General features: G+C 40.2%; 1 protein-coding gene across 5 annotated transcripts in view; it reads right to left on the bottom strand.

Moving 5' to 3' along the window:
* The window catches only part of LOC117552140 (cytoplasmic dynein 2 heavy chain 1), a 150,713-nt gene that overhangs the window by 62,782 nt on the left and 64,506 nt on the right, over positions 1-23,425 (bottom strand). For 4 of the 5 annotated variants that reach the window (XM_034225393.1, XM_034225396.1, XM_034225394.1 and 1 more), the window contains 11 exons: positions 17,372-17,470; positions 15,586-15,709; positions 14,440-14,603; positions 14,185-14,304; positions 12,746-12,880; positions 11,084-11,227; positions 7,992-8,081; positions 2,288-2,353; positions 2,106-2,156; positions 1,975-2,028; positions 1,600-1,731 (listed from right to left, as the gene is read on the bottom strand). In XM_034225393.1, coding sequence (XP_034081284.1) covers positions 1,600-1,731; positions 1,975-2,028; positions 2,106-2,156; positions 2,288-2,353; positions 7,992-8,081; positions 11,084-11,227; positions 12,746-12,880; positions 14,185-14,304; positions 14,440-14,603; positions 15,586-15,709; positions 17,372-17,470 — 1,179 coding nt within the window. The remainder of the gene's footprint in view (positions 1-1,599; positions 1,732-1,974; positions 2,029-2,105; positions 2,157-2,287; positions 2,354-7,991; positions 8,082-11,083; positions 11,228-12,745; positions 12,881-14,184; positions 14,305-14,439; positions 14,604-15,585; positions 15,710-17,371; positions 17,471-23,425) is intronic. The other variant, XM_034225397.1, reaches the window with a different exon arrangement.

Here is a 23,425-nt window from a genome sequence, read left to right as displayed (position 1 = left end):
TGATAACACCAATGTGTTTAATACTTGCAACTTCTAATTGTGGGAAAAAACGAAAACGTTCAGTAGAGTCGTCCCATAGAACATTTTGCGAAACACAATAGCCAGCATGTTTAGTTCTGGGGGGGCGTTCGATTCCAGTTTTGGATAGTCTGGCGTGGTTTCGTTCCATTTCACACAGCTGTTTGACGCTCTGCGTAACCTTACGGGGACTGTAGTCCTCAACGATAGCTGGGGATTATGGGTAGTGTAGTGTCTTCGGCCATCCTAAACTCAGAAATGTTGACAATCGCAATGATGCTCGAAATGTCCCTTATAGGCCTACGTCTGTTTCCGGTTATTTTTATTTTGAAATTCAGTTCCTGACGGACGCCAAAAAAGCCCGAGATTATGGAATTAAACCAATAAATAAAAGCAAGGATAATTGTGTGTTATTGGTGAGTAAATAACAGTGTGTTATTTTGAAAAGAATAACAAATTAGAAGGAAAAAAATATTTAAAAATACAGATTTCCGTATTCTGAGGCTCTGAGCCCCATTTATTTTCCTCACAGACGGCAACAAAAGTCCGAAATTATACGATTTCAAATAAAAGCAATAATTGTGGCTTGATATTGAGTAAGAACATGTTTTTATGAACCACACAGCTTCCGGTCTCCCACGACCTGATCGGAGAAAAAGACGTGCTGCAGGCAGTAGAAATACATTGCTTTTAAAATCGTGCTGTGCAACACGAAAAAAAGGGGCAAATCGTGTTGGTGAACACGAATCAATAGATTAAAAATCGTGTTGGTGAACACGAATCAATAGATTAAAAATCGTGTTGGTGAACACGAAATGCCGTGAGACTGGGTTGGAAGGGTGTGCTCAAGGGCACAAGCCAGCTGTTTTGTTTTCTGTTCACATCACATCTCTTTAAGAGGGAAAAAACCAAAGATTTGAAAAGGCTTTCATTAAAGTTATCACAGTAATAACTAGCAAGAATTTAGAGAGCAGTCACTTCTGCCAAGGCAGCATTATCTTCCAAACGTATTGTATGGTAAATAGGGTAAGCATTAATCAATAATAATTAGAATGTTTTGGAGAAATACTGTTTAATATGGTTTAATATTAGGTTTTAGTACAGGAGGATACATTCTGCAAATTCCCATCTGCACAATAAATAAAAGTAATGGGAGCTTGGGCAATATGTGCAACACAAAGAGCACATTGGAAATAACATTGTATATCAAATTACATTTTTAAGAGTGGTAATCAAAAACTGTTTTGCAGAGAAAAATCAGGAATGGATTCCATCTTGAAACAACAAATTCAGAGGAACTTTTTTTTGTCGCTACGGTACGCATCAATGTATGCTTCATCATTAAATGTGTTTTATAAATGGCAGCACTATCTGCACTTAAGCTTAATCAGTTCTTCCCTGACCCAAGTGCTAACTTTACAGCAGACTTGACTAAAATCTGCTGACTGACAGAGGAACAATAACATATACTGAGATTATAACATTGTTTTCTTGGCAGAGGAAACAAACACATAAAAGTGTGTGTAGACTTCTGATAACCATTTGGCTGATGAAGTGAATGCTTTTTGATTGATAGCTGACCTGCTGGAAGGAAGTAATCTTCTTGGCAATGGAGGATGGGATTTCCTGCTCACACTGCGAGCTCTGCGAGAAGGACAGCCAAAGGTCTGAGTCACTCAAACTTAGCGACTGGTAAAGGGCCGGGAATGTAGTCTGTAAAAGAGTCCAAGTTAAAAGGGTTAAAGACAGGTCAACAGAACTGCTTAGCTGGCATTGTCTTTGAGTCGCATTAAGTTATTATTTTATACGTCCACTGGTTGTTGGAAAAGTCAAAATAATTGTACATCATTAAGTTGTTATCACAGATTACAACTGCAACTGATGGGGTAATATTGTACATATTATGGTTTGAGTGTGTTAGTCTGTGTACATCGGTAGGAGTATCAATGTGTTTACTTTAAAAATGGCCACGGCTCCTTGTCTCTCCTGATCAATCCAAGAAGGGAACTCCTACAGAGAGAGGAGAGGTGTAAGTGAATTACAGAAGAAGCATTGTGTTTTCCCAGAAAAGAAAGCTGCTCTCTTACCTCTTTCTTAAACATTTCTCCTACAATGGATCCAGTGAAGACATCCCATTCCTGCAGCAAAGGATAGTGTTATCATTACAGCAGGTCCAAAGCTAAATGTAGCTTTATTTCATTTGTCACTGAATTGAAATACATTAAAAAAAAATAAAATTGAAATATGCTAACTCTTCCAAGATACTTACACTCTCCTGGAAGAGTTCAGGGTACATGCCTTTCACAAAGTGCATAGCAAACATCAACTGGTCAGCCTTGAAAAGAGAGAGAGAAATAAACATTGATGGAATATGTCACATATGAGAACATGCTGTGCTCAAAACCCAACAGCCAATAAAGAAGAAACAAAATGTTAGCAACTCTTCCAGGTCTTCCCATTGCATGATATGCAGCTCGCTCGCTCTGTCTGTCTGTCTGTCTGTCTGTCTGTCTGTCTGTCTGTCTGTCTGTCTGTCTGTCTGTCTGTCTGTCTGTCTGTCTGTCTGTCTGTCTGTCTGTCTGTCTGTCTCTCTCTGTCTCTCTCTGTCTCTCTCTGTCTCTCTGTCTCTCTGTCTCTCTCTCTCTCTCCTCTCTCTCTCTCTCTCTCTCTCTCAATTAATTCATTAAAAATCCTACAATGTGATTTCCTGGATTCTTTCCCCCCATTCTGTCTCTCATAGTTGAAGTGTACCTAGGATGAAAATTACAGGCCTCTCTCCTTTTTTTAAAGTGGGAGAACTTGCACAATTGGTGGCTGACTAAATACTTTTTTGCCCCACTGTACATCACACCCAAAAAGAGAAAATGAAAGGCAGTGACTATTAAGTAACTGTAGAAGAAAGAGCATGGAGTATGGAGCACTTGTCAAAGCACTTAAGATATTCATTGCTATCTGGATGTTAGGAGCATTCCATGGAATATAACAAAAAGTGTATCTCGAGCCGGTTTCTCAAACTTACCTACCCCACCTTTAAGAATCCCATAAACAAGAAAACCTTATGTATGCTGTTAACTATTTTGAAGACAAATGAAAAGATATATAGACACATATAAGTAATAAACCTGTATGTAAATCAGGTTTGACAGTAACAACATTACTGCAGCACAGCATACCCGCATGTTTTCTTTACTGTTAAACACAGTTTACATTTACACTCAAAGTATTTTTTTTTACATACAGGCATTATTAATTCTGCTTTGTGAATGGCCCAAAAATGCATTCAAATATTGTCTTATCTCTGTGTAAAGTTACAGTATAAATTACACCTGACTAACATTTTTCACTTCACAACAATACCATAATACCTATTCACTGAAGGTAATAACAGGCTGTGTAACTAATAGCATTCACATTGAAATGCGTTCACACTGCTTCGGTGCTGGTCATGTATATTCATGTACATCTCATTTTATGCACTTAACAACCGGATGGCGAGGACCGGTGCGTGTGCAATTCAGTAATACCTCTCAATGGGCTTTTGTTAAGTGGCATTAAGTCAAATGACTGTGGTAATTAAATCAGATTGGCTATTTACATTAGCTGCTGGTACATACGGGAGATGTAGCTCAACGGAGAAAACCTCTACTGCAAACCACAGTGGCTATAATCATTCAGATGCACCTAATGAGCAGTTACCGAAATACAGCATTATCTTTTGATGAAATTAAATCCTGTTAGCCACGGAGACTGCATGTAAAAGACACCTGAATCTAATAAACCAGTGATTTGGGCTCCCAGTGGTCTTTTACATCCACCTGAGAGTGTGTGTTAAACTAAGTACTGTTAGCAAGAATACTTATTACACATGAGGAATAGTGCAATAGTGCAATTTGACAATGCAATCCAATATTGAGCCTCATGTGTTCAGCCTACGTTTCTATTCATAACCAAGCCACGTGGGACCCATGTACACCAAATCCCATGACCCACAATATTCCCGTGTCAAGCTGTTTGCACAAGCTGCCAGCATGGGACACGGGTCAGGTAGTGTGTCACATAAACACTCACACCCACAGGCCGACACATAATATATGTGTTTTCTTTTGTTTTTGAAAGAAATATGATGGATGTCTCCCCACACACTGGATTCAGTCATTCGCTGGTGCTTTCTTTTCCCTCGCAGCAATTATAGGGATCAGCTCGATGTGTTTTCAATTACAGTCTGTTTCACTGTGATGAACATTCAAGACTTTAACTGTAAGTGTAAGAGAATTGTTAATCACATAAATTAGTTTAATACAAATAGGTTAATTATTTTGTTCCGAAGGTTTCTAGGCCTATTATGCAAGTGTGTCGAGTTTTATAAATCCTTTTAAGTATTTATGTTTATCTTCCTATCCTCGAAATGTTGTTGAGAAAAAACCGTTTCATTGTGTACCTTACGAACAGCTGTAGAACCAGCTTGAGCACCAATGACCGAGAGAGAGCCGAGCCATGTGAAATGACTGATCTAACAAAGAGTGGCACAAAGTCCCGTTTTTGTGTTTATGTGTGGATCTGTGTGTGCATGTATGTGTCAGAGCCAACAGAGTGCAATGAGAATAAAAGTTGGTGAGAGTTTGTGTGAACTACTATCATAGTGACACGTTGACAGGAGGAACCAGTACAACCTGGAATATGTCACTCTTTTGGCACATCAACTCAAACTGCTGCATGTAAGAGAGGCTTCCACAGTCTCTAACACACAGTTAACCTCCTGAATGCTTATTCCTGCCACCTCACACACCAGCATGAATAAGGACCCGACATAACAACGGTTCACACATAGACATTTATTCACTGTATATTAAACACACACAGATACGTGTCTCAGTGCTTTCACAAAGTTACTTTTAAAACCATATCTGCTTATCTGATCGCAATCATCCATGGGGCAAAGTATAAATTGCTCGAGGCCAATGCGTTTATTCAGAGTCACCCCGAGTCAGAGGTCTCATCATGGGGGGGCTGCGAGAGTCACATCTCTATATCTCCCGCAGGCAATTCAAAGAGGTCGAAAGCCAAGTATTTGGGTTAAAAGGGAATAAATACTTTTCTTTTGGCTATTAGGTATTATTTCTTTCCTTCTTTATCCTTTCTGCATGTATTTTCAAAACGACATGTAACCTTGCTTTATTCATTCATTTATGAGGACATAGCTGTCATTGCATCCAGTCCTTGCATTCCAAAAGAATGAGTTTGAGCCTCTGAAGACGCAAATCACTTTACTGTAACTGCATGAGGCTGTGTGATCTGTGTGAATTGGACAGTTTTTGAGGTGAGGCTGATTTGCATAGAAAGGGGACAATTTTGCACACCAAGTATGCATATTATCTCACTTATATACATAAGCCCAGGAGCAACGAGACGTTATTTGTTTGACAGCACAGTAAGGGGTGCATTTCACTCTTTGCGAGGTTTTTGACACTTGCACAATTTATTTTTGCTACAACAGCTGAGCAATTATTTTGTAAATTCTCCCCTTATATATATATATATATATATATATATATTATTTTTGCTACAACAGCTGAGCAATTATTTTGTAAATTCTCCCCTTATATATATATATATATATATATATATATATTATTTTTGCTACAACAGCTGAGCAATTATTTTGTAAATTCTCCCCTTATATATATATATATATATATATATATTCTACTCAGTGTGTCCACCCATCCATTATGCTCTTTAAGGAAACATTTTCTCAGTGGATTTCTCTATGAATATTTCTAAAGGCCGGATGATTTTTTTAAGGTACCATAGTTGCATAAACCAGACAAAGACTACATACTGTTGATTCTTTAGCACTGACTTCATCATGGTCAAGTTACACTTCATGTCATTGCAGGGGGATAATATACGTAAATATATAATTGATATGTGAGATTTTCTTCATATTGGAATGTTACGATACGATAATACTTTATTGGTCAGATCAAATAAAGTCCAACACCAACATAGACACATATCCAGACACAATACAGGAAACACAAACAACGAACATTTAACATAACATCACAATCACTGAGGGAAAACGTTTTCATGACCCTTTAGCGTGCATTTGATCTGGGATTTAGCTCTGCATATACTGTGAGGATTGACTGATGTACAAAAGGAGTGCTTCAGTCTGACCTTATGGAATCGGGGGACCCTGAATGTTCATTCAATTATGTTTATTTCCAACTTGAAATTAATTGTAAAAGGTACAATTATCATAAACATTAGGTGAGAGCATCCAGCCAAAGAAATGCAATGACACTTTTTAACAACATAAACAATCAGTGTTAAGCCCCTTGAGGGAAATCTGTGATTTGTGATATTGGGCTATATGAATGAGTTGCCTTGATATAATCTGTACCAGATGTCCACCTGCATTTTCAAGAAGCACATCCAAAATAGATCACCTATATCTGTCATTCAAATATACCACTGTATCATTAAAGAGACTGCTATTAGCCTAACATTTGTATTTCACAGGCACATCCAGGAATTTAACACTGAAAATACTCCTCTTCAAGACATTTACTAGGTGAAAATGAAAGCTGGTCAAATATAAAACATTTCATTACAAGTCAAATAACATATGCTTAATAATCTTACACATATACAAATATAAAATAACATAAAAAGAGGTTCAACAGTCTAAATGTGAGTAACCCTGATTCCTAATTAAGCTTCTGTGTGGGTAGCCATGCTCAATCAATACCTGATTACGCTGAATCAATTCTGTTCCTAGTGGAATTTAAAACATACAGAACAGTCTGAGTGCCGACCACAGCTATAAATAATAAGACATTCTGAAGATATGGGATGTTTGTTTTTTCTACAGATGCTTTGGTATAATATCCTCCTTCAAATTAACCTTTTTCTCCCATTATGCTTCGCTCATTTTTTTTCCTCTCTTGCTCATTATCCACCTTTATCTTTCCACTGGACTCTTTCTCCCGACTATCCTCTCTCCCCCTTGAAGTTATCTCTTCTGTAGCACTACGGGGGGGGCTGGCAGGAGCACTGATAATGTAGTCCAATGTTTCCTCTCTGCTAATGACTGGACTGCTACTGTCAACACACACGTGTGTGTGTGTGTGTGTGTGTGTGTGTGTGTGTGTGTGTGTGTGTGTGTGTGTGTGTGTGTGTGTGTGTGTGTGTGTGTGTGATAAACCCCTTGAGATGCACCATCTTGTTTTCGAGGGGGTCCCGAAAAGGTGTGTGTGTGTGTGTGTGTGTGTGTGTGTGTGTCTGTATGTGTGTTACTGTGTCCTACTGTTGGGTTGATAGCCTGTAGACGTGATCAGCAGTTAACAGCCTCCCTATCTCTGATTGAAACGCACGCACGCACCACACACACACACACAGACACAGAGAAATTACATTTACCATTCACTGCCCAATCGATGCAATGACTGCTCCATGTTGGTCAATATTTGATTTGTGTTAGTTGCAGTGGTCTGATTGTGTAAGTGTGTAAATGTATTTGTTTATCTGATTGTGCGCTTGGTTTAAACAATTAATAAGAATACTACAATACTACAACTTTGTACTACAAGAAGTACAAGAAGAAAAATAAATACATAACAAATAACTAGATAACCCAATCAGCTGAGGTAGCTGTTGGATTTGACTTGTTCTCTCTAGTTGTGAGTACAAAAGTAGAGACATGTATTTGGTTCATGATGGGTGATGTGTTTAGGGCAGTTGTTATCATTTGAATCAATTTAACAACAAGCAACAAGGGAAAAAAGTAAAACAGTTGGAGGTCTTCTTCCAAACAGATTGATGTTGTTTTGCTGTGAAAACCCATCTGAGGTTCCTTTGTTGTCACTATCCTCTCATCACCAACACCAATTACCACAGGGACGACTGACATTTTTAGAGAGTCTCGAAACCACATTTGTCCTATTTCTGTGTGTAAGTGTGTGTCTTACCTTGAAAAGAGACCGGCAGACATACTCATACACCATATTCTTCAAGCTGGCGTCCAAAGCAGAAATCCTGGCCTCAGTAGTCTCTGCTTCCTAAAATGAACACGAAAACACGCATTCATGAACACAATAAAAGAGGGAAAGATCATCGAAAGATGTGGCTGCTAAGATAATGTATGAGGGACATGGTATCAGAGATCTAAAGTGTTATTCCTTAGCTTTTAACAGAGTGTCTTTGTGCTACGTGCTTTTAATTCAAGCTATATAAGAGCGAGGTGTTTGAACAGCTCGAAAATATTAAGGAAAAATGTATTCAAATGACCTTTTAAGTTAGGCTGCGACAGCCTAAAAACTGACAGGGAACATGTATAAATACAAAAACATCACTTTAATACCAAAGGTGAGACCAGAACAAATATAAAAACTCAATAGCAATAGTTAAACAGAATAATTCAAGCATGGTAATTGGACACAAACAGTAAATGTGAGAGAAATAAAGGGCAATTTGAGTTGGATTTCTCTTGTTCTGTCTCCTTTAACAGTTCAGCATGTCTTTTACTCATGTTATCCTCCCTGGATGTCTGTCTTGTGGATTTTTGCAGGCATGTTGTAAAACACACCTGTGTTTACAGAGTGCTACCCTGTGTATAAAGTACATGACGTAAACATTTTATGTATCTGCTCTTGTGTTTGTGTGTGTGAGCTAAAATAAGGATTTTTGTATGTGTTATTTCAGACATGAGAGGTTACAATTCTCATCTAGATCTCATTTGCAGCTCATGGAATATAAACGCAGTCATGCAAAACAACTGAAACAAAGAGAGATAGATCATTCTGACCACAGTGAATGTGTCCACAAGCCTACCTTCACACAAACACACACACACATGTGACAGTGGTGACCAGCTACTGCCTGGTGACATTCTTGGATGACAGCACTGGCTCCAACAACCCACACAGGATTTGGGGAATTAGTGCTCAATCTTTTTAACCTACTGTCTGTGTGCCTATGTGTGCATGTTTGTGAGAATGTGTGTGTCCTGTTTATCAGACAGTGTGGCTCAGATGGAGAGCAGCAGTGTGATAGACACACCATGATGCTCTGCAGCTGCACAGGCCAGACTCAGATAAACTGGCTGAGAAATACGAGCTGAAATAAATCGAGCTAACCTGATACAAAAGATAATCGAAAAAGTTGAAAAAAAAGGAAATGGTGTTAGGTTTAGCTCATCCAAAATGTGTGCTGAACTAAATATACCAGAATATATTAGACATATTAGATATTAGAAGCCCAATTTCCATAACTAACACAAATCACATTGTTGAATAATGTTGCTATATGAGTTTATATACCTTGTGGAAAGTTACTGCACCTGTCCAAAACATTGTCACGCATACCCTGAAAAATGTTGATTGTCATCTTACATTTTGTTTGTGTACGGACATAACACATCAGATATAAAGGATGAATTAGTGAGCTTAAGAGGAGGAGGTTATCTGAACTTTGTTTTTCTTTATGCAAAGCTAAGCAGCTGCTGTCTGCAGTCTTATACTTAACAGATGTTTACAAGAGCATACACTTTCCAATCTAACTCGACACCACAAAGAGATTTCGTTTGTCTCCTAACAAACCAAACGATTTATTTAAGCTGAATGTATGCCAGACAAAGCCCCACGTGTGAGGTCATCAAACTCATAAGCTTTTGATAACCTGGATATGTTTGAGTTAGCCGGTTGGCCTAATCCAAAACATACACGATCTCGCTAAGCGGTCCTACGACGCTGGTTATCAAGTGGATCGCTCAAGCCAGCCGTGTCCTATCTAGTTAGGTGCGTGTTCACATGAAAGTAGTGGTATTTGGAGCATTCGACCAATCACAAACATGGACAAGCGTACTGACAGCGCAGCGTCATACTTCCTGAATGAAAAGTCAACTATAATATTAGACAAATATGAAGACGTTAAACTTTAAACATCCATGACTTAAACACTGTATCCAGGATCAAAGCCACATAGCTGCACCTGCAAGGTGAATACAGCTGGCAAAAGAAAAAGTGTTTGAATGCGTACATTAACAGGTTTATGATATCACTGCCCCGTCCAAGACACGATCTGACTTTAATTACATTTGACTCGAGTGTTTCGTCAACTTAATGTGTTGCTTAAAATAATACTTCTGCATACAGTATGTGACACTGTGAGTGTTGCACGGCCAGATACGGCTCAAGAAGCTGTCTCAGATAAGGAGATATATGATACATTATGAAGTGATATGATGTGATATGAATGATAATGGGACACATCGACGTCTGCACTCAGTGCCGCGGACTGTACTTAATGTTACTTTGATCCGGTTACTTATGTTGTGGCAGATATTTAAGTACGTTTTCTTAACGCTAATGTTATAATAGTCAGATTGCTCTGAAGATGGGAGGTGATATTCTATTAATGTTCACGTTCACAGTCGGTGATTTTTGCCGGCCGTCTTTCCTACAACGGCAGTTTTTCTGTATTTCCTTTCTCCTGTAATATGACTTGATCGCTTTAAACTCCGCACACTGAGCTCTGATTGGTCAGCAGGCAGTGCTTTCACTGAGTTGAGCTCTTATCCTGCAACCTAACCTGCTCCGTACCAGGTTAGCCGCTCAGCATAAGTTACCATGGAGATCTAGCCTGCTAAAAAGAGAACCAGCATCGTAGGACCGGAAACCTCAAGTTTTCCCTTAAGTTAGCTCGCTAAGCGAAAATCCAACTTCGTAGTACAGGCCTCTGGAGGCGATTTTAGGAGAGGAGCTTTAGTATTTAAGACGGATTCCCATAGGAGATGAATTGGCTTTCATAACAAATGTGCATCTTCTACTACTGTGGTTACCTTCTATGCAAAACTGTTCAATGTGAAAAGGTTATCTATTGTGTCAGTATTTTCGTTCATCTATTCTGAATGCTGTATTTGTTTGTGTAGTTACATGAAAATGGTTGTATTGAGGTTGGTTCTGGTTCAAGGACATGTTATTTGCAACAATTTTGAAAAGCGAGATGTTAACACACTGCTGTGCTGGATGAAAATGTGTGTACTCCAAGAGCTGTGTGCTACCTTCTTGGCCTGAAGAGCCCTTTGGAAGAGGCGCAGAAAGGAAGCGAGGCTGAAGCGGTACATGTTGTTGATCCTTGACAGGTCTGTGATGACAAAATACATCTTGCTGGCACTCTCTGCAAGAGGAAGGTAGGCATCCCGCTCCTAAAATAAAATAAAACAAGGAATGGCGCAAAGGAGCCACAGATAGAAAGGGAAAAGAGTAAACAAACAAGAAGCAACAGAAAACAAAGATGTTTTATAGAGTTACAGAAAGTTCCACAGATGGATGGAGTAGGGTTGGATACAAAGAAATGTGGTGTACACAATGTTTATTTCAATAGAGATAGAATCAGAAAGAGAGAGGGAAAGACAGAAAGGGAGAGAAAGAGAAGTATAGAAGACATGACGTGTGATATGGAATTTTCAACAGAAGGATCTAAAGAATTGTATATGTATTCTTCAGTTAAAGAAATTGTATAAATTAAGAAAAATGGGACTATATGAAGCAGAATGTGAATACGTTTATGTACTCTGGTCCTGCATTGCTAAATATCTTTGATGTCTTTGATGTGATGTCTGTTCTTTATTTGCAGGTCCCATTGTTATTGTTATTATTATGCGCCACTTTCCACCTTCTTCTCCAGTAGGACTCAGGTGAGGGTGTTGCACTTTTCCTTTTCCTTATACATGTGATATTTTGGTGTTGTTGTTTTTTGTTGTTATTTTGTTTCTTTCCGTTAACCGTCAAGTGGGAAATAAGATACTGTTATGTTTGGCTGTGACATTTTTTTTTTTATTACGAAGGGCAGACCATCTATTTCTATTTATTTAGTTTTTTTTAGAAAGGGGCAGGTCATATAAGACTCCTTTTCGCTCAATGGTGTGTTTGGAGAGACATGTTTTGTTGGCAATTATTGTACATTGGGTTTTGCGTACCATGAGCGGGACAAATAAAAATGAAATGAAATAATAGAAAAACACATTGAGGTTCATATATGAAAGAGAAATAAATAAGAGAAATGTATACAAAGGGTTCTGGTGTAACACTGCACCCTAGAGCAGGACAGTGTAATGCATCTACAGAAGCTCCTTGCTTTTTCATCGGCGCAATCTGATTTCTGTGCTACTACTGTAACTACCAGTGGCTGCCGGAGTGCTTATCTACTCACTACTCATGATCTGAAATGTTTGTGCTCTAACACCAGTTAACACGGCATGATTGCAAATAATAGTATGTAATATATGGTGAGGATTCATTTTAAAGGATTAGTTTAAAAATAACAAACAGGAGGAAAACTTCTTAACCAATTTAGAAATTGGTTGAACCAGGCACATGAGAAGACACTTAACAGATGTCCTGTACAGCTGCTCCACCTGGTCCCACTCATTGGCTGTTGTGGTTGCCCTCTAAAAGTACTAAAGCAATCACCCAGATAATTCCTCTTCAATATCAAACAAGTTTAAAATAATTGGGTTAGCCCTGAGGATAGCAGTCGGTATAAAGAGATTGTACGGCACTACATTGATCCACGTTAATGCTGATTCTCTTCTGAGATCCCTTTTTCACGACAGCTTTTCAAATGAAAAAGATAGTTAAACAGTGGTGCAGTCAGGCAGGCCACAACTTTCTTTGTTTATGTTGTTTTTCAGAATTTGTGAGTGTGTGTGTGCATGACGTACCTGGTCCAGGGATGCCTGCAGCCTGTGTGACTCCAGCAGAGACTCTTGGATCAGCGCACTGCTCGCCTTGGTCTGGTTCAAACTGTCGATCAGCTCCCTGTTCTCCAGGATATTACCCTGAGATGTTGCCAGGGTCTGAAACAGGAAAAAGATCGACGGATGGACGAACAGGTACAAATAAAGAAGAGAGAGTAATCGATAAGAAAGACAGAATGAGAAATGAGAGGTAGGGAAGGCGATGCACAAGAAGCAGGAAGTTTGACCAACTTCATTCTGTGGAATCTGTTCTCTGAAAATAACTGATACAATTTATTCAAATAAAATATATGAGAGAGCAGTGGAGCATGGAAATGTCAAGTCCAATATGCTCCTGCAATTCTGGAATAATTGCACATCTTGTACCACTGAAGCACTGACATCCTGCTCTCGGCACTATCTGTGTGTGTGTTGTGTGTGTGTGTGTGTGTGTGTGTGTGTGTGTGTGTGTGTGTGTGTGTGTGTGTGTGTGTGTGACATTTCCCTAAGACTGTGTGCATGGAAAATGATCATTAAGTTGAGTGTCTATGTGTCACAATGTCCATCAACTGTGCGCGTATGTGTTTGATTATAAATATGCATTAAGCCATGTAAGTACATGGAGCCCCATTAAGTATTTGGCAGCAACTAACTGTATGATGTTCCTGCTCCATACTGTAATTACTGTGGATGTAACATCATCTAGCACCTGCCTACACATGTCTGCACAAGTTTGAAGTGCAGGAATAAGTAAAAAGGCTCAATTGGCTCAATCTAACTCATCGGGAGGGGAACTGTGCATCCCAAATTGGGAGAAAAGGAAGTCATCCACTCATTTATTCAACATTGTCTTATAATTATATATTGATTAAAGCTTCATCTGTTTAACTGAAGTACATAATTTTGCTTTTGAAGGCACAAATTGCAGGCGTACTGTATTGTTAATACAATTATGGATATTTTGTTCTTGTCATATTTAGTTTTTTAATATACAAATGTTTCGATCTAGACTGTATGTGCTCAAACATTGGTATTTTGAGTAAGGTCAAATACCATGCATAATTTAAGTTTAAATACTACTATGCAAATCCGACACATTATCAGGCAGATACCAATTTATTTGGCCACTATTATTTTTCCCTTAAAAAAAGAAAAGTGATGTGGGAGACAACCCAGTTAACAAATCAAAAGGTCACGGTGAGGAAAAATGGCACGGAATACATTACATTTGGATTCATAATGGCATGCAGTGATGGGCGAGGGTAAGCAGAATATCTATTTTGGTAATTACCATTTAAAGTGTCATACCAAATATGTTCAACCCAGTTAAAGGTTTTTTTCATTTTAGATTTTTTCTCCATAATTCCAAAGCCTAGAATTCTCCCCTTCTTTAGACACCGTATGCTAAATGTTTGCATGTGTACCTCTAAGAGGGATTCCTCCAACTGAGCCAGCTGTATCTTCTTGTCTTCCTCTTGTTGTAGCAGTCGGGTTTTTTCCGTCTCCAATTCTGGCTTCTCCTGCTGGATGGTCAAGGCCAGCAGCTAAAGCGAAGACACGCACACACAAAGAGATAAGCAAGTGGACACATAGTATGACTTAAACATACAGTACATGCCAGTGTATGTATACACACTGAGTTATAGCACTATAAAAGCACTTGGATTACTGTGGGTTACCTGTCCTCGCAAGCCTGCCCTAGTGGTAGTGAAGTTGACCTCTGTAACCACAGAAACGGCATCGGGGGGGATGAAGGGGTCCGGATTACGTGTTGCCAGGAAGAGACGGAAGTCCTCATTGTAATCGATGACCTTGTCTCCTATCTGGACGACATATCGGGGACCTGCATTTGTGTGTGAATGTGTTGGGCAGAGAGAAAAACTCTTTGTCAGCAACATATACTCTATTATGCAATCTTGTTACTTTCTCTACAGTGTTCACTTTGAATCCCATCATCACCCTTTTACTTTCTCCTCCACTCTCTTTCTTGTAGATGTCTGCAATGCAGTACTGCCATGCCTTTGTCTTGCTTCTTTTTTTCCATCCTGTTCGACACTACTTTTAAGTGGATAACTTGCCCTTTCTTACACTTTCTCTGCACACACTCTTTCCGATTTAGCTTCAAATAGATATCCGCCTCCCACTGTATGATTCAGAGCCTCATGAATCACCCTCATTTTCACAGGTATGGCTAACCTCTGTTTACACTTGCCCACAGCTGTGATTGGTATGCAGTTATTTTAGCCAAGAAACTGAAATATCACACATAAGGTAAATCAGAAGGGCAGATTCATTTCTTATTGGAGAATTATTTAAGCATTTATCTATAAAATAGAATAGTCAAAGCTGAACAAATCACATCTGAATGCTAATTGTATATACAGTAATACATAGGAATTTTCAATAAAGTATTTAAGATGTCTGAATTCCTCAGTTAGGCTCAAACAATGTTTGTAAAAATGTACAATATATCTAAGGCAAGCCAACCATTTTTTTTGTAATTATAATATATGTTTTTTATTATATTTATAATGGCTAATTACGACAAATCCTTCATGGAACACAGAGCGAAGCGTTTGACTGCCCTTTGCTCAAACGTCACAATTCTTCAATTAAATGTTGCTAGATAATGTCAAGCTGCAGAGTGGATTGCACGCATTAACAAAAGTCATTTTCAGACAAAAGTCTTCAAAATGACATGAGATAAATTGCCTACATAAAGAGTGGTCTGCTTTTTATGTAGCAACCACTAGCTTTAATGAAGAATCAATAACTTCTCCCACACCCGCTTTGCATAATAGTGTGGTATGTGAGTGTGTGGTTACCCTGTGCTATGAGGTCCTTCCTCAGCAGAGGGTAGAGCACAGGTTCAACTCCATCCATCTCCTGGATGATGAGGGTTTTTCCAAATCTGACCGCCAGCTCCAGGGATGTCATGAAGTTGCTATCCTATAGAGAGAGAGAGAGAGAGAGAGAGATAATACCTTTGTTTCTAAGATTGGTGGGTGACACAATACTCTGTATTATATCATAGCAATATTTGTTCTATCTATCAGGGACGGGTGGCGCAGTGGTCTGTGCATCTGATCATCAGATCAAGGGGGGGTGCTGGGGAACTCCAGTTCGAAACCCGCTCCTGCCGCCAGTGCGTCAGGCCGTTGTGTCCTTGGGCAAGACACTTCACCCGAATTTGCTCCTGTGGGTAATGTCCACAGTACATAATACCAATGTGTACTTGTAAAAGCGCCTCGATGACTTCGAGGCGTGAAGATGGACGGTGTGGCGCTGTGCAATGATCATCAGATCAAGGGGTGAAACCCACCGCTGCTGCGTCTGTAAAGCCGTTGTGTCCTTGGGCAAGACACTTCACCTGAACTTGCTCCTGTGGGTATTGTCCACAGTGACCATTGCATGTATAAAAAATATGTGTAATGTGTATTTGTAAAGCGCTTTGAGCATCTGGAAAAGCGCTATAATAAATGTAAGGAATTATTATCTTCAATATATATACAAATATAATTCAGTGTTTAAAGAGTAAATAGTAGTGTTTTTCTCAGAATAATTAAAATACAGATCAAGTAAATCAACTTGTATTCATTTATCTGGCTGACAACAGAGATAACAAACCGGGTTGAAATACATAAAATACAGACAAAGAGAACCAACAATACTAAAATACAGCCCTTTAATTGACACACACACACACACACACACACACACACACACACACACACACACACACACACACACACACACACACACACACACACACACACACACACACACACACACACACACACACACACACACACACACACACACACACACACACACACACACACACACACACACACACACACACACACACACACACACACACACCATGTATACATCACTGCAGGGGACATTACATTGACTTGCATGCATTTCCTGGAGACTTATCCTAACCTTAACCATAACCAACACATGTCTAATCCTAACCCTTAACCTTACCCTTAACCTTACCCTAACCCTAACCAAGTCTTCACCCTAAAATTAATGATTCCCCTCATGGGGACCTCCAATTTGTCCCCATAAGGGAGGCGAGTCCCCACACGTGACTGTGTAAACAGATTTAGGTCCCCACAAGTATAGTAATGCTAGGCCACACATACACACACACACACACACACACACACACACACACACACACACACACACACACACACACACACACACACACACACACACACACACACATTTCAACATTGATTTATCTATCATATCATTTGTTAAAATCAACAACTGGACAGATTCAGGGGTGAAGGTACATGTGGCTTAATCATATGCTCTGTCAAACAGACTGGTTGCTAAATGATAAGGCTAATGGAATTTAAAACAGACTTGGATTCATCGGACAAGAAGAACGAGATCAATCAAGGACCCCTAATGAAACAGTTAAAAGAAAAACAGTAATTGCTTTACTGGCTCCTGTAGAGACGAAAGTTACCTCGCTGACAGGTTAGGGTTTAATTGATATTTCATCAGTGTGCATGTGTGTGAAAATGAGTTTGTGAAGGCCCCAGGAGAATTAAGGACACATATAATGTCCTTTTGTGTGTGTGTCTTTACCTGTTGGTTGATAACCTCCAGTCTGTGCTGTTGGAGATGTGTGCGCAGCCACTCTGTAGCTCGGGATGACGGGTCGATCAGGAACGGACAGGCAACACTCTGAGTACAAACAATGATAAAGAACTGTTTTCAGCTTAAGTTGTTTTAAGATAGTTATACTTAAAAAGATGTTCAGTTACTAAGGAAAATAAGGTGTGTAAAGGCACTTCAGTCCTGTCTCACTGCTGTCATGCTTATCGACCAGTGTCACTCCTTTGCCTGGCAAAGGAATTAAGTCCAGCTTCCTCTTTTCATCCTGCGCTCTTTCATTTCACGGTAACTTGCTCAACGATTCTCTTCCTCAGACCTGCTTATTTGTCTGTTTATTCCCCCAAGCCTTATCTGACATACTTATCTGTTCTGTGTACTGATAGAAGACGAAGAAGAATAACTCTGGTCTACCCTATGTGTATCCCATCTATTTCTTTAATGGTTTGCAACAGCCTTAGACCCCATTTACACGCAAACGCATACGAAACGCAAATGAACCGCAAACGAACCGAATACGATATCAAAAAAGTCTTCCGTTCACACGAGACCGCTCGAAAGTGCTGGAGACGCTGTAGTACATATGCCGGGCCTGTAAGTGGCGTTGTAATTCCGCACGAGACCAATCGAAAGCGCTGGAGACGCTGTAGTACATATGCCGGGCCTGTAAGTGGCGCTGTAATTCCACCACAAAATACACCAAAAGCAGCGAAGAAGACCCCCAGCATGGTTGCCCTTCTGTTTATGCCCCGCGGTGGAATTAGCAACATGTAGTTCATGTAGTTCTCCATGTATATACAATGGGGCAAAAAAGTATTTAGTCAGCCACCAATTGTGCAAGTTCACCCACTTAAAAAGATGAGAAAGGCCTGTAATTTTCATCCTAGGTATACCTCAAATATGAGAGACAAAATGAAGAAAAATAAAATCCAGAAAATCACATTGTCTGATTTTTAAAGAATTTATTTGCAAATTATGGTGGAAAATAAGTATTTGGTCAATAACAAAAGTTCATCTCAATACTTTGTTATATACCCTTTGTTGGCAATGACAGAGGTCAAACGTTTTCTGTAAGTCTTCACAAGGTTTTCACACACTGTTGCTGGTATTTTGGCCCATTCCTCCATGCAGATCTCCTCTAGAGCAAAGATGTTTTGGGGCTGTCGCTGGGCAACACGGACTTTCAACTCCCTCCAAAGATTTTCTATGGGGTTGAGATCTGGAGACTGGCTAGGCCACTCCAGGACCTTGAAATGCTTCTTACGAAGCCACTCCTTCGTTGCCCGGGCGGTGTGTTTGGGATCATTGTCATGCTGAAAGACCCAGCCACGTTTCATCTTCAATGCCCTTGCTGATGGAAGGAGGTTGTCACTCAAAATCTCGTGATACATGGCCCCATTCATTCTTTCGTTTACACGGATCAGTCGTCTTGGTCCCTTTGCAGAAAAACAGCCCCAAAGCATGATGTTTCCACCCCCATGTTTCACAGTAGGTATGGTGTTCTTTGGATGCAACTCAGCATTCTTTCTCCTCCAAACACGTCTCATTGAGTTTTTACCAAAAAGTTCTATTTTGGTTTCATCTGACCATATGACATTCTCCCAATCCTCTTCTGGATCATCTAAATGCTCTCTAGCAAACTTCAGATGGGCCTGGACATGTACTGGCTTAAGCAGGGGGACACGTCTGGCACTGCAGGATTTGAGTCCCTGACGGCGTAGTGTGTTACTGATGGTAACCTTTGTTACTTTAGTCCCAGCTCTCTGCAGGTCATTGACTAGGTCCCCCCGTGTGGTTCTGGGATTTTTGCTCACCTTTCTTGTGATCGTTTTGACCCCACGGGGTGAGATCTTGCGTGGAGCCCCAGATCGAGGGAGATTATCAGTGGTCTTGTATGTCTTCCATTTTCTAATAATTGCTCCCACAGTTGATTTCTTCACACCAAGCTGTTTACCTATTGCAGATTCAGTCTTCCCAGCCTGGTGCAGGTCTACAATTTTGTTTCTGGTGTCCTTTGACAGCTCTTTGGTCTTGGCCATAGTGGAGTTTGGAATGTGACTGTTTGAGGTTGTGGACAGGTGTCTTTTATACTGATAATGAGTTCAAACAGGTGCCATTAATACAGTTAACAAGTGGAGGACAGAGGAGGCTCTTAAAGAAGAAGTTACAGGTCTGTGAGAGCCAGAAATCTTGTTTGTTTGTAGGTGACCAAATACTTATTTTACCGAGGAATTTACCAATTAATTCATTAAAAATCCTACAATGTGATTTCCTGGATTCTTTCCCCCCATTCTGTCTCTCATAGTTGAAGTGTACCTAGGATGAAAATTACAGGCCTCCTCTTTTTAAGTGGGAGAACTTGCACAATTGGTGGCTGACTAAATACTTTTTTGCCCCACTGTATATAGATTTTTTTTTTTATTCATTGGGATAAACCCCTTGAGATGCACCATCTCGTTTTCAAGGGGGTCCCGACAATAGCAACAACTTACAGACATACATAAACAAAAAGACAAAATGCAAAACATGACACACAAGACAAACCACATATACTCTGTTAAGTAAAATTCAAGCAATGCATACAATCATTACAATTTGAGAGACAGTTGAGCAAATCAGTTTCATCAATATCAGTTTCATTAATAACAAGTACAGACCAGTTGAAAGTGAGATGATAATGCATGTTTAAACATACCCAATGATGCAAGAGATCTAATAGCAGCAGGTAAAGTATTCCAGTCTGTTGGGGCTTTGAAAATGAACGCTCTTCTGCCAATCAATTTTTTTGCAGAGGGGACAGAGAAATAAATCTGAACAGAATGATGATTTGGCGAGTAGGGTACAAAATACTGCTTTAAATAAGGGGGATAGTTAAGATAAATGCATTTAAATATCAGCTGAAGCCAATGCGTGTGTCTTCTTACATTTAAAGAAGGCCATTTAAGTTGCTTATACATTATGCAGTGATGTGTACGAAAAGGACAACCAAGAATACATCTGAATAGTCTATTGTAGGCTATGTTGAGTGGAGCAAGATCTGATTTATGTGCATTTTGTTAGACAACATCACAATAGTCCATAATCGGAAGAATAAATTGAGAAGCAATTCTCTTTCGGACACTGAGCGTAAAACAATTGCGAGAGCGGTTGTTCTGACACCATAGTGTATTGGCACCCCTAGTGGCACAATTCGGTACTGTAGCTTTAAGGCACCAGATAGCGTGACTCCTTCTTGTGTTTTAGTTTACACGGGAAAGCCATGCAGAGCACATCGTAGCTCATTTCTATGCCACAGATCATTTTGTTTTAATCCTTGGAGTAGATCTGTCTGTAAGTATACAAACTTACCTGTGTGCCAAGTTATGTTTCAAAAATGTGGTTTAATTGATTGTGTGGTTTCAATGTGTAAGATAAGCTAAGCTAACTAGCTGCTAAGCTAACGGACATAGCTCATTCTTAGCATAGGCTGTTGATTATACTGCACTCTATTTGCATTATGTTGCACATGTATTATTTCAATTGTGTAACTTGTGTTGTATTTTTCTGTTTATTTTTGCAGTTTTACAATTTCAAGCCTCAGAAAATGGTCAACTCAACAACTGTCTTCTGAGTCTTTGTTAGCTATCTGTTAAGCTATGCAGTGCGATGCATACGCAACAGAATAGTAAAAAGACACTACTCAGCTGGAAAGGCAGCGAAATAATTCTGTGATCAGCACGCTACTACTTCAACCTAAAGACTCATTCATCAGACAGCAGTAAGATGAATGACCAGGAAGAAGAACTCCGGTCTGTGGAGACCAGGTCCCGGGCCTCAAGTCACAGGTCATCAACAAGGTCAAGCAAGTCATCTGTCAGTGCTGCAGCGACAAGGGCAAGAGCTAAAGCCGAAGCAGCAAAAATAAAGGTATCCTTCGCAGAAAGGGAGGCAGCCATGATGAGGCAGAAAGCAGAGGTGGAGGCAAACCTGTTTTGAAGCTGGAAAGTAAAGCTGTGGCCGCATCTAAAGAGGCAGCCATATTTGAAGCAGCTGCAGCAGATTTGGAAGAAGGACATCTTGGTGAGTTACAGGATGTAGCTCAGGAGGATCCAGCAAGACGCACAACAGAATACATTGATAAACATTCATTTTTACAAAACACTCACCAACAGTTTCAAAACGTGGAAACACAGAAACTCACTTCTCACAATAACGGACAGCAGGGCATACATTGGCCACACAAGGGTGCAGATGAGCACAAACCCACTGAGGACCTACACTATGCATCGCTTCCTGTCTCTCCAGCCTTCGTTCCAAATAACTACTCAGCTCCAACTCCTCATACTCCTGATCTTGCTCAGTATCTCGTGAGAAAAGAGATGGTGAGTTCTGGGCTCCTTGCCTTTGATGATCGTCCAGAAAATTACTGGGCATGGAAATCATCATTCCAAGCAGTTACAAGGGAGCTGTATCTGTCTGACCACGAAGAGCTCAACCTCCTTGTCAAATGGCTTGGACCGGAGTCAGCAGCACATGCAAAGCGGATAAGGTCAGTGCACGTTCATAACCCCACAGCAGGTGTCAGTATGATATGGCGGCGCTTAGAGGAATGTTATGGATGCCCAGAGGTGATCAAAAATGCCCTTCTAAAACGAATAGAGACATTTCCAACCACCTCAAACAAAGACATCCACCAGCTCAGAGAGCTAGGTGACTTGCTACTGGAGATAGATGCCGCTAAATCTGGTGGATTCCTGCCTGGCCTAGCATATTTGGACACTGCAAGAGGTGTTAATCCAATAGTGGAAAAGCTTCCTTAGAGTCTACGAGAGCGCTGGGTAACGCAAGGTTCCAGGTATAAGGAAGATTATCTTGTGCCTTTCCCACCTTTCAGCTTCTTTGTGAAATGTGTATGTGCCCAGGCAAAGATCAGAAATGATCCAAGTTTTGCATTCAGTCTCTCCTCTTCCCAAAGTGACATTAGAGTGGATAGAACACCTAAATACACTCCGAGAACAGCTGTTTCAGTTAGGAAAACTGAAGTGACTGCTTCTGCCTCACAGTCTAGCTCAGCTATCAAGACAGAGGAACCAGACAAACAATGCCCAGTGCATAACAAGCCTCATCCACTGTCAAAATGCCGTTGGTTTTGAGGAAGACACCTTGATGAGAGAATAACCTATTTAAAGGAGAAATCCATCTGCTTTGGATGTTGTGAATCCACAAAGCATATTGCCAAAGATTGCGAGGCAACACTTAAATGCAAGGAGTGTGAAAGTGACAAACATACCTCAGCCATGCATCCTGGTCCAGCTCCTTGGTCGTTTGGTATGTTCAGACCTGAGAATGAGCAAAGCGGAGAGTCTGGAGGACAAAGGCCACCTGAAGTAACTTCCATGTGTACAGAAATCTGCTGTGGTGCTCCCAAGCCCAGATCATGCTCGAAAATCTGTTTGGTGAATGTATACCAGGCTGATTATCCCAACAAGTCACACAGAGTGTATGCAGTGCTAGATGATCAAAGTAATCGGTCGTTAGCAAAATCACAATTCTTCGATCTATTTGGCTTGAATGGCAATGCATCTCTCTATACTCTAACAACATGCTCAGGCAAAGTGGAGACAGCAGGAAGAAAAGCATGCAACATTATAGTGGAGTCACTTGATGGGAAAACTAAAGCAGCACTCCCTCCTCTGTTGGAATGTAACAACTTGCCTGACGACAGGTCAGAGATTCCCACTCCGGAGATCACACAGTATTTTCCACACCTCAGGCAAGTGACTGACAAGATTCCTCCCCTCGACACCAATGCTCCTATTCTCCTTCTGCTCGGAAGAGACATTCTGCGTCTACATAAGGTGCGTGAACAGTGTAACGGGCCTCACAACTCACCCAGCGCCTTGACCTTGGCTGGGTCATAGTTGGAGAAATATGCCTGGATGGGACTCACAATTCAAACAATGTTAACGTCTACAAGACCCATGTCCTTCAAAATGGACGCCCATCCTTTCTTAAGCCGTGCACGAACAGCATTCAGGTGAAGGAGAG

This window comes from Gymnodraco acuticeps, unplaced genomic scaffold (genome assembly GCF_902827175.1).
Source record: "Gymnodraco acuticeps unplaced genomic scaffold, fGymAcu1.1, whole genome shotgun sequence".
NCBI classification, from domain to species: Eukaryota; Metazoa; Chordata; class Actinopteri; order Perciformes; family Bathydraconidae; genus Gymnodraco; species Gymnodraco acuticeps.
Note: the sequence above shows the minus strand (reverse complement) of the source record. Positions and strands in the feature narration are given on the sequence as shown.